The sequence below is a fragment of the Glandiceps talaboti genome, chromosome 10, assembly GCF_964340395.1.
Source record: "Glandiceps talaboti chromosome 10, keGlaTala1.1, whole genome shotgun sequence".
In the NCBI taxonomy this organism is placed as follows: Eukaryota; Metazoa; Hemichordata; class Enteropneusta; family Spengelidae; genus Glandiceps; species Glandiceps talaboti.
In genome coordinates this window covers 16,272,446-16,290,384 of record NC_135558.1, presented here as the reverse complement: position 1 = coordinate 16,290,384, position 17,939 = coordinate 16,272,446, and the positions used below count along the sequence as shown (strand labels likewise).

The window sequence follows — 17,939 nt, the reverse complement described above, 5'->3', positions numbered from 1 at the left end:
AGTCACACATATCATTTAATAGCTCATATAGTAGTGTACTAGGCCTAATACGTGAATAGTGTGCACACTCAATGGTTTGCTAGAAAAGTGAATTTGATTTGTGTGTGAAATAGTGAAATTTCCCATAATGCATCACATCTTTCTGTGTCTGCTGGGTATGAACAACTAAATTTATCAAAAGTGAAATATATCATGTTATAGCTTATATATAACTGTATTAAGCCTACTATATGAATAATGTGCACACTCAATTGTTTGCAAGAAAAAGCATGTGCAATTTCATCAAAATTTGTAAATATTCCTATAATTTCCTAAATAAAAGTGTGTCTGCTGGGTATGAAACACGAAATTTATATAAAGTCACACATATCATTTAATAGCTCATATAGTAGTGTACTAGGCCTAATAGGTGAATAGTGTGCACACTCAATTGTTTGCAAGAAAACGCACGTGTAGTTTCATCAAAATTTGTAAATAATCCTATAATTTCCTAAATAAAAGAGTGTCTGCTGGGTATGAAAGACGAAATTTATATAAAGTCACATATATCATATAATAGCTGATATGATATTGTACTAGGCCTAATAGGTGAATAGTGTGCACACTCAATGGTTTGCTAGAAAAGTGAATTTAATTTGTGTATGAAAGAATGAAATTTCCCATAATGCATCACATCTTTCAGTGTCTGCTGGGTATCAACGACAAAATTTATATAAAGTCACATATATCATATAATAGCTGATATGATATTGTACTAGGCCTAATAGGTAAATAGTGTGCACACTCAATGGTTTGCTAGAAAATTGAATTTGATTTTTGTATGAACTAGTGAAATTTCCCATAATGCACCACATGTTTCTGTGTCTGCTGGGTATCAACGACGAAATTTATCAAAAGTGAAATATATCATGTCATAGCTTATACATAACTGTATTAAGGCTACTATACGAATAATGTGCACACTCAATTGTTTCCAAGAAAACACACGTGTAGTTTCATCAAAATTTGTAAATATTGCTATAATTTCCTGAATGAAGGTGTGTCTGCTGGGTACAAAAGACGAAATTTATTTAAAGTCACATATATCATATGATAGCTGATATAGTATTGTACTAGGCCTTATAGGTGAATAGTGTGCACACTCAATGGTTTGCTAGAAAATTGAATTTGATTTTTGTATGAAATAGTGAAATTTCCCATAATGCATCACATCTGTCTGTGTCTGCTGGGTATGAACGACGAAATTTATTAAAAGTGAAATATATCATGTTATAGCTACTATATAGCTTTATTAAACCTACTATATGAATAATGTGCACACTCAATTGTTTGCAAGAAAACGCATGTGCAGTTCATCAAAATTTGTAAATATTCCTATAATTGTATAAATAAAAGTGTGTCTGCTGGGTATGAAAGACGAAATTTATATAAAGTCACATATATCATTTGATAGCTCATATAGTAGTGTACTAGGCCTAATATGTGAATAGTGTGCACACTCAATGGTTTGCTAGAAAAGTGAATTTCATTTGTGTATGAAATAGTGAAATTTCCCATAATGCACCACATGTTTCTGTGTCTGCTGGGTATCAACGACGAAATTTATCAAAAGTGAAATATATCATGTCATAGCTTATATGATATTGTACTAGGCCTAATAGGTGAATAGTGTGCACACTCAATTGTTTGCAAGAAAACACACGTTTAGTTTCATCAAAATTTGTAAATATTCCTATAATTTCCTAAATAAAAGTGTGTCTGCTGGGTATGAAAGACGAAATTTATATAAAGTCACATATATCATTTAATAGCTCATATAGTAGTGTACTAGGCCTAATACATGAATAGTGTGCACACTCAATGATTTGCTAGGAAAGTGAATTTCATTTGTGTATGAAATAGTGAAATTTCCCATAATGCATCACATCTTTCTGTGTCTGCTGGGTATGAACGACGAAATTTATCAAGAGTGAAATATATCATGTTATAGCTTATATATAACTCTATTAAGCCTACTATATGAATAATGTGCACACTCAATTGTTTACAAGAAAACGCATGTGCAGTTTCATCAAAATTTGTAAATATTCCTATAAGGCCAAACAAAAAAAATTGTGTGGTTCCGGTTACCCGACCGACCCTAATTTTTAACCCCCGACTGCCGACTTTTTATTCGAGGTTTCGGAAAAATACCGAAAACCCGACAGAAAATCGAAAATTTACGAATCTCGCAAAGCGCGAGAGTTCGGGCGAGAGTTACGACGTCCATGCTTTGAAAACAAAAATGGCCGCTCGCTCGTTCGAACACGGCGTGTTTTCAGAATTCGCAGGAATAGGATCTAGGATGCGACCACATTCAGCAAAAATCTGTACTGACTACTGGTAACTCAGACAGGACATTCGAGCAATTGTTAGAAGACCACCATCCAGGTTATTCGGAATGCAAATATTACCAGAGTCGTATTGAATGTTCCGAGTTCAATGAATGGCCCGTGGATGGAAGTTACTCAAAGCAATATTCAACTAGGCACCGTCAGTCAGAACTTTAGTATTAAATACGCACGAGTTCAATGTCAACGAGACGCTGTTTCTCGTGAAATGGAGGATATTGTTGAGGAAACCACAACGAAAGCCGTGAATGCATTCGAAATACTAATAGCAGACGGACGGGACTTTGTTCGGAAGAAACCCTCGTCAAGGTTGGTTTTTATTTTTACTCCGTTTTTTTTTTTTTACTTCGTTGTTTCGAAGCATTTTTTTGTGCCATTCTTTTGGAAAAATAAGACATTGTAAAAGACGAAACGTAAGACGAATTTGTTGTGGGTAAAGATGACGTGATTTTTTGAATGTTTTGTTTGCGTTTTTTATTCTATAACGCCACTATTTTCATACGTCGTTTACAGGCTAGGCGCAATAGTCAGACTTTTTGCGCACAAAGTTTTAATTAAGGCATGCGAGGTTGAATATTCAATTTTACTTCAAAAATAACTCCAGCTTTAACTCTATGAGTGTATATATGTTCGTAATACTTTGAGGTGGGTGAGTGAAAAGTATTTTTAATAAATGTCTATTTAATTTCTCTTGTCTGTAGTGGCGTTTCACCGACCAATAAACAAGAATTATATAACTCATTGGTAGATCTATTTGAGGAAAGAGGACTGGATTGATATTGGAAGAAAAGATGTATGTTGCCACTGTGGTGATGTTGGAGCTGAAGTTGATGCTGAACTGAAGAAGCGCTACAAAACAGTCTTACCTATTTGTACTACATGTAAAGACAATGGGAACCATTCAGTTGTTCAACGCCCATTTGGAAAGAGACGTTGAAGTGAATAATATAATGTATAAATGTACATGAAATGTAACCTGAAAAAATAACATCCACAGTTGGATGTTGATTTTGTTATTTTGCAGGCCAGTAAAACCAACTGGTCAGTGTTATTGTGAAGGAATCTGTATTACTGAATTATCATATGAAAAGAAATAAAAAATAATTTGATTTGTGAATTTATGTCTGCTCTGTACATATATTTGAGTTGCTAGTTGTATTTTCAACCCCGTCCATACCTGCAAAATAGAAATTAAAAAAAAAAAAAAAAAAAAAAAAAAATCCCTACCTACCTACCCTTATTTTCAAGACCATGTAATAGGAACCACACATTTTTTTTTGTTTGGCCTAATTGTATAAATAAAAGTGTGTCTGCTGGGTATGAAACACGAAATTTATATAAAGTCACACATATCATTTAATAACTCATATAGTAGTGTACTAGGCCTAATATGTGAATAGTGTGCACACTCAATGGTTTGCTAGAAAAGTGAATTTAATTTGTGTATGAAATAATGAAATTTCCCAGAATGCACCACATGTTTCTGTGTCTGCTGGGTATCAACGACGAAATTTATATAAAGTCACATATATCATATAATAGCTGATATGATATTTTACTAGGCCTAATAGGTAAATAGTGTGCACACTCAATTGTTTGCAAGAAAACGCACGTGTAGTTTCATTAAAATTTGTAAATATTCCTATAATTTCCTAAATAAAAGTGTGTCTGCTGGGTATGAAACACGAAATTTATATAAAGTCACACATATCATTTAATAGCTCATATAGTAGTGTACTAGGCCTAATACGTGAATAGTGTGCACACTCAATGGTTTGCTAGAAAAGGGAATTTCATTTGTGTATGAAATAGTGAAATTTCCCATAATGCATCACATCTTTCTGTGTCTGCTGGGTATGAACGACGAAATTTATCAAAAATGAAATATATCATGTTATAGCTTATATATAACTATATTAAGCCTACTATATGAATAATGTGCACACTCAATTGTTTACAAGAAAACGCATGTGCAGTTCATCAAAATTTATAAATATTCCTATAATTTCCTAAATAAAAGTGTGTCTGCTGGGTATGAAAGACGAAACTTATATAAAGTCACATATATCATTTGATAGCCCATATAGTAGTGTACTAGGCCTAATACGTGAATAGTGTGCACACTCAATGGTTTGCTAGAAAAGTGAATTTAATTTGTGTATGAAAGAATGAAATTTCCCATAATGCATCACATCTTTCAGTGTCTGCTGGGTATCAACGACAAAATTTATATAAAGTCACATATATCATATAATAGCTGATATGATATTGTACTAGGCCTAATAGGTAAATAGTGTGCACACTCAATTGTTTGCAAGAAAACGCACGTGTAGTTTCATCAAAATTTGTAAATATTCCTATAATTTCCTAAATAAAAGTGTGTCTGCTGGGTATGAAAGACAAAATTTATATAAAGTCACGTATATCATTTAATAACTCATATAGTAGTCAACTAGGCCTAATATGTGAATAGTGTGCACACTCAATTGTTTGCTAGAAAAGTGAATTTGATTTGTGTATGAAATAATGAAATTTCCCAGAATGCACCACATGTTTCTGTGTCTGCTGGGTATGAACGACGAAATTTATCAAAAGTGAAATATATCATGTTATAGCTTATATATAACTGTATTAAGCCTACTATATGAATAATGTGCACACTCAATTGTTTGCAAGAAAACGCATGTGCAGTTTCATCAAAATTTGTAAATATTCCTATAATTGTATAAATAAAAGTGTGTCTGCTGGGTATGAAAGACGAAATTTATATAAAGTCACATATATCATTTGATAGCTCATATAGTAGTGTACTAGGCCTAATATGTGAATAGTGTGCACACTCAATGGTTTGCTAGAAAAGTGAATTTCATTTGTGTATGAAATAGTGAAATTTCCCATAATGCACCACATGTTTCTGTGTCTGCTGGGTATCAACAACGAAATTTATCAAAAGTGAAATATATCATGTCATAGCTTATATGATATTGTACTAGGCCTAATAGGTGAATAGTGTGCACACTCAATTGTTTGCAAGAAAACACACGTTTAGTTTCATCAAAATTTGTAAATATTCCTATAATTTCCTAAATAAAAGTGTGTCTGCTGGGTATGAAAGACGAAATTTATATAAAGTCACATATATCATTTAATAGCTCATATAGTAGTGTACTAGGCCTAATACATGAATAGTGTGCACACTCAATGATTTGCTAGGAAAGTGAATTTCATTTGTGTATGAAATAGTGAAATTTCCCATAATGCATCACATCTTTCTGTGTCTGCTGGGTATGAACGACGAAATTTATCAAGAGTGAAATATATCATGTTATAGCTTATATATAACTCTATTAAGCCTACTATATGAATAATGTGCACACTCAATTGTTTACAAGAAAACGCATGTGCAGTTTCATCAAAATTTGTAAATATTCCTATAATTGTATAAATAAAAGTGTGTCTGCTGGGTATGAAACACGAAATTTATATAAAGTCACACATATCATTTAATAACTCATATAGTAGTGTACTAGGCCTAATATGTGAATAGTGTGCACACTCAATGGTTTGCTAGAAAAGTGAATTTAATTTGTGTATGAAATAATGAAATTTCCCAGAATGCACCACATGTTTCTGTGTCTGCTGGGTATCAACGACGAAATTTATATAAAGTCACATATATCATATAATAGCTGATATGATATTTTACTAGGCCTAATAGGTAAATAGTGTGCACACTCAATTGTTTGCAAGAAAACGCACGTGTAGTTTCATTAAAATTTGTAAATATTCCTATAATTTCCTAAATAAAAGTGTGTCTGCTGGGTATGAAACACGAAATTTATATAAAGTCACACATATCATTTAATAGCTCATATAGTAGTGTACTAGGCCTAATACGTGAATAGTGTGCACACTCAATGGTTTGCTAGAAAAGGGAATTTCATTTGTGTATGAAATAGTGAAATTTCCCATAATGCATCACATCTTTCTGTGTCTGCTGGGTATGAACGACGAAATTTATCAAAAATGAAATATATCATGTTATAGCTTATATATAACTATATTAAGCCTACTATATGAATAATGTGCACACTCAATTGTTTACAAGAAAACGCATGTGCAGTTCATCAAAATTTATAAATATTCCTATAATTTCCTAAATAAAAGTGTGTCTGCTGGGTATGAAAGACGAAACTTATATAAAGTCACATATATCATTTGATAGCCCATATAGTAGTGTACTAGGCCTAATACGTGAATAGTGTGCACACTCAATGGTTTGCTAGAAAAGTGAATTTAATTTGTGTATGAAAGAATGAAATTTCCCATAATGCATCACATCTTTCAGTGTCTGCTGGGTATCAACGACAAAATTTATATAAAGTCACATATATCATATAATAGCTGATATGATATTGTACTAGGCCTAATAGGTAAATAGTGTGCACACTCAATTGTTTGCAAGAAAACACACGTGTAGTTTCATCAAAATTTGTAAATATTCCTATAATTTCCTAAATAAAAGTGTGTCTGCTGGGTATGAAACATGAAATTTATATAAAGTCACACATATCATTTAATAGCTCATATAGTAGTGTACTAGGCCTAATACATGAATAATGTGCACACTCAATGGTTTGCTAGAAAAGGGAATTTCATTTGTGTATGAAATAGTGAAATTTCCCATAATGCATCACATCTTTCTGTGTCTGCTGGGTATGACTATGAACGACGAAATTTATCAAAAATGAAATATATCATGTTATAGCTTATATATAACTATATTAAGCCTACTATATGAATAATGTGCACACTCAATTGTTTACAAGAAAACGCATGTGCAGTTCATCAAAATTTATAAATATTCCTATAATTTCCTAAATAAAAGTGTGTCTGCTGGGTATGAAAGACGAAACTTATATAAAGTCACATATATCATTTGATAGCCCATATAGTAGTGTACTAGGCCTAATACGTGAATAGTGTGCACACTCAATGGTTTGCTAGAAAAGTGAATTTAATTTGTGTATGAAAGAATGAAATTTCCCATAATGCATCACATCTTTCAGTGTCTGCTGGGTATCAACGACAAAATTTATATAAAGTCACATATATCATATAATAGCTGATATGATATTGTACTAGGCCTAATAGGTAAATAGTGTGCACACTCAATTGTTTGCAAGAAAACACACGTGTAGTTTCATCAAAATTTGTAAATATTCCTATAATTTCCTAAATAAAAGTGTGTCTGCTGGGTATGAAACATGAAATTTATATAAAGTCACACATATCATTTAATAGCTCATATAGTAGTGTACTAGGCCTAATACATGAATAATGTGCACACTCAATGGTTTGCTAGAAAAGGGAATTTCATTTGTGTATGAAATAGTGAAATTTCCCATAATGCATCACATCTGTCTGTGTCTGCTGGGTATGAACGACGAAATTTATTAAAAGTGAAATATATCATGTTATAGCTACTATATAGCTTTATTAAACCTACTATATGAATAATGTGCACACTCAATTGTTTGCAAGAAAACGCATGTGCAGTTCATCAAAATTTATAAATATTCCTATAATTTCCTAAATAAAAGTGTGTCTGCTGGGTATGAAAGACGAAACTTATATAAAGTCACATATATCATTTGATAGCCCATATAGTAGTGTACTAGGCCTAATACGTGAATAGTGTGCACACTCAATGGTTTGCTAGAAAAGTGAATTTAATTTGTGTATGAAAGAATGAAATTTCCCATAATGCATCACATCTTTCAGTGTCTGCTGGGTATCAACGACAAAATTTATATAAAGTCACATATATCATATAATAGCTGATATGATATTGTACTAGGCCTAATAGGTAAATAGTGTGCACACTCAATTGTTTGCAAGAAAACACACGTGTAGTTTCATCAAAATTTGTAAATATTCCTATAATTTCCTAAATAAAAGTGTGTCTGCTGGGTATGAAACATGAAATTTATATAAAGTCACACATATCATTTAATAGCTCATATAGTAGTGTACTAGGCCTAATACATGAATAATGTGCACACTCAATGGTTTGCTAGAAAAGGGAATTTCATTTGTGTATGAAATAGTGAAATTTCCCATAATGCATCACATCTGTCTGTGTCTGCTGGGTATGAACGACGAAATTTATTAAAAGTGAAATATATCATGTTATAGCTACTATATAGCTTTATTAAACCTACTATATGAATAATGTGCACACTCAATTGTTTGCAAGAAAACGCATGTGCAGTTCATCAAAATTTATAAATATTCCTATAATTTCCTAAATAAAAGTGTGTCTGCTGGGTATGAAAGACGAAACTTATATAAAGTCACATATATCATTTGATAGCCCATATAGTAGTGTACTAGGCCTAATACGTGAATAGTGTGCACACTCAATGGTTTGCTAGAAAAGTGAATTTAATTTGTGTATGAAAGAATGAAATTTCCCATAATGCATCACATCTTTCAGTGTCTGCTGGGTATCAACGACAAAATTTATATAAAGTCACATATATCATATAATAGCTGATATGATATTGTACTAGGCCTAATAGGTAAATAGTGTGCACACTCAATTGTTTGCAAGAAAACACACGTGTAGTTTCATCAAAATTTGTAAATATTCCTATAATTTCCTAAATAAAAGTGTGTCTGCTGGGTATGAAACATGAAATTTATATAAAGTCACACATATCATTTAATAGCTCATATAGTAGTGTACTAGGCCTAATACATGAATAATGTGCACACTCAATTGTTTACAAGAAAACGCATGTGCAGTTCATCAAAATTTATAAATATTCCTATAATTGTATAAATAAAAGTGTGTCTGCTGGGTATGAAAGACGAAATTTATCAAAAGTGAAATACATCATAATATAGCTTATATATACCTGTATTAAGTCTACTACATCAATAGTGTGCACACTCAATTGTTTGCAAGTGAAAAACATCATATGATAGCTGATATTGTACTGTACTAATAGGGGTATAGTGTGCACACTCAACGGTTTCATATATTGTATGAAATAGTGAAATTTCCCATAATGCACCATATATTTATGTGTCTGCTGGGTAGAAAAGTCGAAGTTTATTCAAAGTCACATCTATAGTACGATGGCTGATATATTATTGTACTCGGCCTAATACTTGTATTGTTTGCACACTGAATGGTTTGGAAGAAAATAAACCTTTGAATGTGTGTATGAAATACCTATTTTTTTTATAGCATACATAGTACTCTACTAGGCCTAATTGGTGATTTAATAATGTGCACACTGAATGGTTTGAAATGAAAAAACATTTGATTTGTGTATGAAATAATGGAATATCCCATAATGCACCACATGTTTCTGTGTAGATTTTTTTTTCATCATTTATACATTGCTGTATATACTATGTGAATAGTGTGAACACTGGTTTGCAAGGAGAAGTTCTGAAATCCATGACTTAGTAACATTCCCATTATTATAGTTAACTCTTTGAAGGGTATAAAAGACAAAATTTAGGTACAACCAACTTTAATAATACAGATTTCATAGAGCTCTATTTTGAAGCATGGTGAATACACAGTACTCTTGCATGGGGAGAAACTAATTGTTTGGTTAATACTTACAACATGTAAATATCACATTGCATAAGAATAATTTTTTTTAAAAAGTTACTTCGGGTTTTTATTTATGTGTTATATTATGTTACTTCTATGATTTATCACCTCTGAAAGTCTGTGAAACTGATAAAGAAAGGTAAAGTCCTTGTTTCTTGATATACAGTAATTTGACAGTAAGCTAGAGGGTTCGATATTCAAGGTCAAAGGTCATTTCTGCCTGCTTCCATTGTTTGCTGCCTGTGTCTGCCTGCTTCAACTTAGTGGTACTTCCCGCTAAGACGTTTTTTCGTGTCAAAGGATTAGTGGCCGACATCGACAATGTCACATTGGTTGCATTCCATCGAGACTCAATCGATTCTACCGGTTACAGTGTCTGAGCGTTACTTATTCATTCTGACAGCAGACTGGACTAACACGTATTAGTCCAGTAGGCTTGCAGGTGTTTCACTCTTGCAACTTGACATTTTATTACACACACACCCTCAGACAACTTCTAATGCAAAAGAAACAATTACATAGGTGCCGTGCACAACGAGGATGTACTATAAGTAGTCAAGTTGAAATGTTGATTATAACAATATAAGTTAGCAGGGGTCGAAATAATGAAAAAATTTCGCTTGTCCACTGGGCAAGTAGAAAACAAAAAGTACTTGCCCAAATCAAGAAGTGCTTGCCCATTCCAAATAGTGGGGTGTTTTTTTGTGGCTTACAAATGCACTGTTGTGATTGATTGGTCTTTCTTTTGTTTATTATCAAAAAATGTCTCTTTGAAAGTTTCTGTGGGTACTGAAAAGTTCTCTCCACAATAAAGATTTTTTTTTAAACAGGAGTCCTAGATAATATGGCCTAATTAATATTCATACTATGTAGCATAACATACAATTTTTTGTTCACCTGTAAAGTAGTTGTTAAAATAATCACAAGTTTTTCAGCACTTTCATAAGCTATCAATATAAAAAAAATGAACATTTATTTCAACACATATAAAATCTTTCTAAGTATTTCCTTTTGCACCATGTCAATATATTTTCTTTCCTTCTTCATCCACACCAACTATTTTTCTCCCACAAACTGTGCAGTTGATTCAAACACCCAAAACCTGAAAAATCATGTTGTAATTTACTATTGTTGAACAATGTTCAATGAGTCACTGGTCATTCCAGGTATTTTTTCTTGATAGAGTAAACAAAGTATGTCAAGGACAGCTGGTCCAGATTGTTTTGAAAAGTGGTCAGTCAAGAAAGACATCTTCTCAATATTGCTACAATGTTATAATTTTCCAGACTTGTTGGCACCTTGGTTATACAATGTATCCAAAGTCCTATCAGACATGTGTAGTGTCTGATAAGTACAGCATGAACACAGGCAAAAACACATCCCTGAACAATAATCATACAAAATTCTCCTTGCCCCTTGGGACAAGTACTTTTCAAAACAACTTGACCAAGCCTTCAAATCACTTGCCTGGGGCAAGTAAAAGGCCATTATTTTGAGCCCTGGTTAGAAAATAAACACTTGCAGCCATTGAAATCATCAAGTCCATGTGTGTAATGTTTTCATTAGAATAAAAGCCAGTTTTTACTGCACTGACACTGTGAAAGAATAGCAATATTTATCACTGTTCAATGTGATTGGCATAGGATCTCTCTGTGTTTATTGTGTCTCTGTTGTTGTTTACTCTAGAGTTGAAATATGTCTATCTTTGTGTCAAAAACGTAATGTCCCATGAGTGAAACACCAAGCCTGCATCATTGAAAAATTTAGCTGAAATTTAGCACAGCACTTACATAGAAGTTCATTTTGGGGCGTTTCTAGTATCAGCATATCCCAGGCCTGTTTTCCTTTCTCAAGAGAAAGTCCCCTCTAATTACTGCCTTTTTTCAGTGATATGCAAATAATGGCTAAAATGTGTCTTTTTGGTCAAAAATCTTTAATTCCAAAACTACTGAGCAGATTGGGTTGAAGTTTAATGGGAAGCACCTGGGGTATATAGATGAAGAAATATTAAGCACATAATGATTTCATCAGTGATATGCAAATTAGATATTAAAATGTGAACTTTGGTCAAAAACTCGTATCTCAAAAAGTACTTGGTCAATGAGACTGAAACTTGGTGAGATGCAATCTGATTAAAATCAGATGTAGATGTCGACTAATCGTTCATTGTTATTTTTCCTCGGTATTTTTGCTTGTACTCTATTGACCTTCGTGATACATGTTTACGTTTTCGTCCTGATGACCGAATAGCCCACATCTACATTTTTATCAGATTGGGTGAGATGCTTCTAGAAGTGTTTTTTCTTCAGAATTTCTTCATTTTTGACAGGAATGTAAAGGTCTTTCAAGATCTTAGTAGATATTTAGCGCTTGTTGTATCCTAACCATGGATACCTATACAAAATTCATAGTAAATGAAGCTGTAACAATTTACAACCCCATAACCACACTGGAGATATAGAGTGTATCCCCCTGAGTGTATCGTATTTGTAATTCGTTTAGTGGTCTGGAGATGTAACATAACAAAAGATTGTATTGAATTATCTTTTCACTGAAAAATAATCACTGACCAGGAGCTCATCTAATAATTATGTTCCTTTATTTTACAAATATAAATATTTGGTTTTCACCACGATTTCATCGGTTGTAAACAAAAAATAACACGGCATCCATCCTGTTTCAAGAAGCAGGAACTTGTTGGTGGTAGTCTCAATATTTTAATGTTTCCGTCTGAGAGGGCGCTGCACACAAAAAATTCATGGCGAGTCCCAGCAGGGACCAGGGCTAGGGGGGCGAGTTCAAAGTACACCTCACTGTAGTAGGTCACCGATTGAACCAAAATTGTTCAATATGGCGAATATTTTGAAACAACAAACGGTGTATTATAAGGATTTTCACGAAGAAGAAACTCCGAAAGATGGAGATACACCATTGGTGGCATTCCGGGGATCTCCATCACTGAAGAGTTTGGAAGATTGTATGGAGATAATGAATAGAGCCACGTCAAACAGACTAGTAAGTGACACATGCAGTTGACATTGAAATTTTAGGGACATACATCAACATGAGGATACTCTATGATACTGGCGTCCACTGCCTGAGGATGTACTGATCGTACGTCATGTCCCAAAACCTGGATGACACTGCCATGACCCTACTTGCTGTTACCTTAGCTCTGGACACAGGGGCATGTAATATTTCACAGATTGTTTTTTCCAGGTCTACAGACTAAAAATAACAACCTTTTGATTATATATTCCTACCTGTACTGAGAAAATATTTAATATTTCTACTAGTATAGAGATTGATACATTTGTAGCAGCAGGATTCGTACGATATTTTCCTAAGAAAAACAGCAATCTAAGCAATAATACATGCCCCTGTGGCTCTGGATGTATACGCTGCTAGCCGGGTAGGGGACAAATGTCCAAACCCCTCAGCGTGTACATCCATTTAGTATACGCTAGATCACAGACACTTGTCTGTGCCTAGATGCAGTACTGTAGCGATTTCGCTACACTCTCGATCCTCTGCTAGAACATGTGTTTTTCTTTGCAAACTCCGTAAGAAAATAAACAGTACAACAAACAATGTTGAATCACACAAAATAAAATATACAAATAAAAAAAAAAGTATTGTAAATAAAAATAAAGCTACAATTACTGTAGCTACTGTTACCCATTGGCAAGAAACACCATTCTGTAATCTACATCATAAACTAAACATTGAACATATCGAATACCGTTCATAGCTAGCCTGTCCTAGTTATGGCTTGAACATTGTCAACCATGTCTCTGGGCACACGGAAGTACCACCCACTCCACAGTCACTTGTGAGCTAGGATTATCAAAATACAATTTTTATGTAAAATAATGGCTTACAAAAAAATACCGTCATCGGTGTTGGTCTCCTTTTTCAGTGCAAACACCAGTGACTGTATTTTTTTTTTTTTTTGAAAATTTGAAAATACCAATGTTTTGTATCCTGTATCATGACCATCCTTGAATAGAAATTATACTAGTTCACAAGTGACTGTGGAGGAACCCGGAAACTTGTGATGTTTGTGGGGGGGGGGGGGGTCCCTTTTTCCCAAAACCAACTCCATCCTTGAATAGAATAGTAGCTCAAAATGACTGTTGAGAAGGGAACTCACAACTCCTGACCCCTTTTTTGCACTTCATCCCAAAACCAACATGTCCCATACACTCGTACCACAGTCAATTTGTCCCACTGTTACCTTCTGCCATCTAAGAAGAGCCCTAATATCATCCAACAATGATACACCAACTATATAATAGTCTTTTTGATAAAATGTAGTATCAAAGAATGCATTTCAGTTCCAGAAATGTGCAGCCAAACATCCCAGACAATTGAACCAGTATAAAGACACAGACATTCGTGATACACTATCAGCGAGCCTGATAGGGCTGAACAACATAACGTACAGCATCTTACAGTCTACCAGACCAAAGAAGCAATGAAACCATAAACTCCAGGCAGCCTATTCTTGACCTGGTAACTTTAAAATGCTCAATATTCAGAGTTTCATATTGCGGTAAGAAAAAATAATTAAATGCACATATCAAAATATGGGGACAATTTTTGAAATTGATAACTTAAGAAAAGTGTCCGAATACAAAATGTAAAAATTTTCATTCATGAAAAAATTTGTATTTTTGTAACAAGTCAAAACAAAAACGTTATTAAATACAAAAAAAAAAAACACACACATTAAAATGCTACCATAAATTCCACATTTGAATTAATTCCTGGCATCATTTCAGCTGCAATGTAATAATATAATGTAAGGCCAAAAAAAAAGAATTGTTTCTGGTCAGTGCACACTTCACTTAAATACCCTCGTGTTGGTCTCTCTTTGTGTGTCTTTGTCCAACCCATTTAGTTTGTACATCCAGGGGGAAATACAAAAAATAACTCTCTCTACGTCACTGATTTAGACAACTGCAGAACCAATGATGAACAAGCAAATGACATCTGCCCCACATACACACTTTCTCTAAAGTACTAAATAAAAAGAACATTAACCACTATAAATAGTAGATTGAGTGACAGTTTTGTTAAGAATATTAAAAAAAAAAAAAAAAAAAAAAGATTTTAAAAATTTGCTTCATTGCACCACTTTAGACAAAATTTCCTGACCAGAAACAATTCTTTAATACACAAAATTGAACTGAAATACTGTGCACGTCATGTGCAGGTAAATTTTCAAAGTCAAAGTGCACACTATAGCAAGTCGGCAGTGGGACGAGTTGGATTAGGAATGAACTGACTGCACCCAACACAGACTCTATGAATGTCCCGTTTTTAGATAAATCATCAAAGAATCGATGTGAAAAGTAAGAAATTATAAATTGATTTGGCTGCATTAACTTGCAAACCACCACAGGATAGTTTGAAAGTATATGAGTATATATGAGCTCACACAATAGGTAAACCTTGATCTTTGACCTATGCAGTATGAAAGCAACACGACCTCTGACCTTTGCAGAAGCAAAATATAAATTTCATAAGGACATTGTAATCCTGTTACATAAATGATAAACTAAAATTTGCCACTAAACAATAATGATATGAGTGTGTATAACAGCAGTAACAATAAGTTATTTTCGCTGTACCAATCCTCTGCTAGAAACTTTGATATTTTGCAAACCCTGACAGAAAATATAGTCAAACGAAAACTGTCAAGGCACACAAAATAATTTTTTTTTTTTTAAAAAGATAAAATATTGCAAACAAAAACAAAGCTACACAGTTGTTGCATTGCATCAGTGTGTGACACCTGAACTCAACCTTTGACCTTTGCAGAACAGGAAGTATAAACATCTGAGCATATATAGTTAATCCTTGCAGAGAAGGAGTAAGCAATAGAGGTGAAATGGCTAAAACCTCTCCTGAGTATGCATCATTTAAACCCGTACCTAATCTGAAGGAGGAGTTAAGACGCTCAGGTCGTCAGTCAACTGAGGATATAGTCTGTTTAACAAGGGGTGCACCTCATCAGAGTGACCTGTCAATGTGTATTGATGTGTTGAGCAAGGCTACACAGCATAGACTTGTAAGTTATGAGTAAAAACTCAGTAATAACCTGCACAGCATATAAAAATGTACATGTAAGTTAGCCTAGAGGTTGACCTCTTACTGTAATGGGCTATACGTTACAACATGCTTGTACAAGGCTGTGTAGGTTAAATTTGAATTCACGAGTGACAAAGTGAAATACTTTCTCTATGTGATACACATATATACAGCATTCACATCAAGTGTAAAAATATACTGTTTCACATTGGTTTATTTGCAATGCCTTTCCAATGTACCTGATCAATTGGCAAAAGAAAAAGTATACTTTTACACTTGATAAGGATGCTATAAATGATTGTGGTACATGCTTTACTTTGGTATTATGGGTTGTAATAATAATAATAATAATAATAATAATAATAATTGTAATACGATAGATTCATTGTTGTGTGTATATTCATTATAATCACTCACTAATGGCTACCACTGCCAGGAGCACCAACAACAATCATAAGTCTGGTCCCTATACATGCTACGATCATCTCAATCATCTCCACCGACTATATACCTATAGTAACTAGACTACAAGTATGATAAATCTTTCAGACTAGGTTGGGCAGCAATCTCCAATCCTTGTACAATGTCAGTTAATTAAGCAATCGTATTTTGGCACATAGGCAATATCTTCAGAATGCAAGCTTCAAGCTCCTTATCATTTAGTGCACACATGGATGGTAACAAAACACATACAATGTACAAATCTTGTTGATGTAGCTTGTAATTGTAATAAATCATTTGCATAATTAATCATTTTGAGGTAATTAGGCAATATTGTACAATTATTTGAATTAAGCTTCAAATTTCAAATAACTTGGTGTGTTTGTTTGTTTGTTTGTTTGTTTGTTTGTTTGTTTGTTTGTCACAAATGTACACTTTTCTGTTCGACCTAAAGTCAACAAGATATTTAGAAATTAACTAAAAAGCAGTACTTTCAGTGTACATCTGTTTTGTGGCAAATTCACTTTTCATACCAGCACTGCTTTTTCTAGTGCTGTGTGCGGCAGGAATTCTTTTATGAATACCACCTCTAGGGAGATGATTTATTAAACCAAGTATGTACAATACAATGAATAGAGTATATATGTTACCGTGTCCCTGAACTCTCCAGTAAGCAAACGACAAAATTAGATTGGATGGTCGAATGGTTGCATTTTCCATTATTTAACTTGAATATACACCAAACAATGAAATTTTCCATTATATGTTTGAATTTAACGGACAAATTAAGGTTTTGAATTGAATTGAATTGAATCGAATTCAGTTGAATTCAATTGAATTCAATTGAATACTTTGAGTGCAGGTAGCTCCAAATGAAAGGACATCCATGCAGAATGGTGTCAGTCACTCTACTACCTGTCTGTGTGTACCTTAGGGGGTATTCATGGTATAGGTTACTCGGTTAATCATAGAGCACTGGTGCTTTCCTCGATCTCTGAACAATGCAAAAAAAAACGTCCATGATTTACACTTCTCCATAATAGCCCAGGGACAAAGCTCTTAAGAAACAGTACAATGAGGTGATGATACCCCCAATCTGAGTGAGGGTGCTGTATTCTCAATTTCCTGTTTGCAGTCTATAATGGCCTATTACGAAAATTCAATGCACTGGTACATGGAATACCTAGAGGCTAATTAATGCATATTCATTTATTCCTGTTGATGAAGTATCGTTTAACACATTCAGTACTGAAAGTACAAAATTATTTGAACAAAATTCTTGTTTTTATGTAAGTTTTTGGCATATATCAGCTTCATTTTAGATTGGAATTAAAGAAATGTTACTTCGTAATGAAGTAATATTATTATAACTATGA

At 33.5% G+C, this 17,939-nt stretch overlaps 1 protein-coding gene and 1 long non-coding RNA gene across 3 annotated transcripts in view; both read left to right on the top strand.

The window, feature by feature from the left end:
- Positions 1–17,939, top strand: part of LOC144441198 (uncharacterized) — a 44,356-nt gene that overhangs the window by 16,594 nt on the left and 9,823 nt on the right. Inside the window, exon 1 of one of the 2 annotated variants that reach the window (XM_078130749.1) lies at positions 15,868–16,102. The exons of the other annotated variant lie outside the window; for it this stretch is intronic. Within the exon in view, the coding sequence (XP_077986875.1) occupies positions 15,923–16,102 (180 nt within the window). The 5' untranslated portion in view covers positions 15,868–15,922. Of the gene's footprint in view, positions 1–15,867; positions 16,103–17,939 lie in introns of those variants that run through there. 2 annotated transcript variants of the gene reach the window in all.
- On the top strand, positions 2,286–3,441 carry LOC144441483 (uncharacterized). The gene is made up of 2 exons (XR_013481244.1): positions 2,286–2,699; positions 3,092–3,441. It is a non-coding gene; the product is annotated as an uncharacterized LOC144441483 (long non-coding RNA).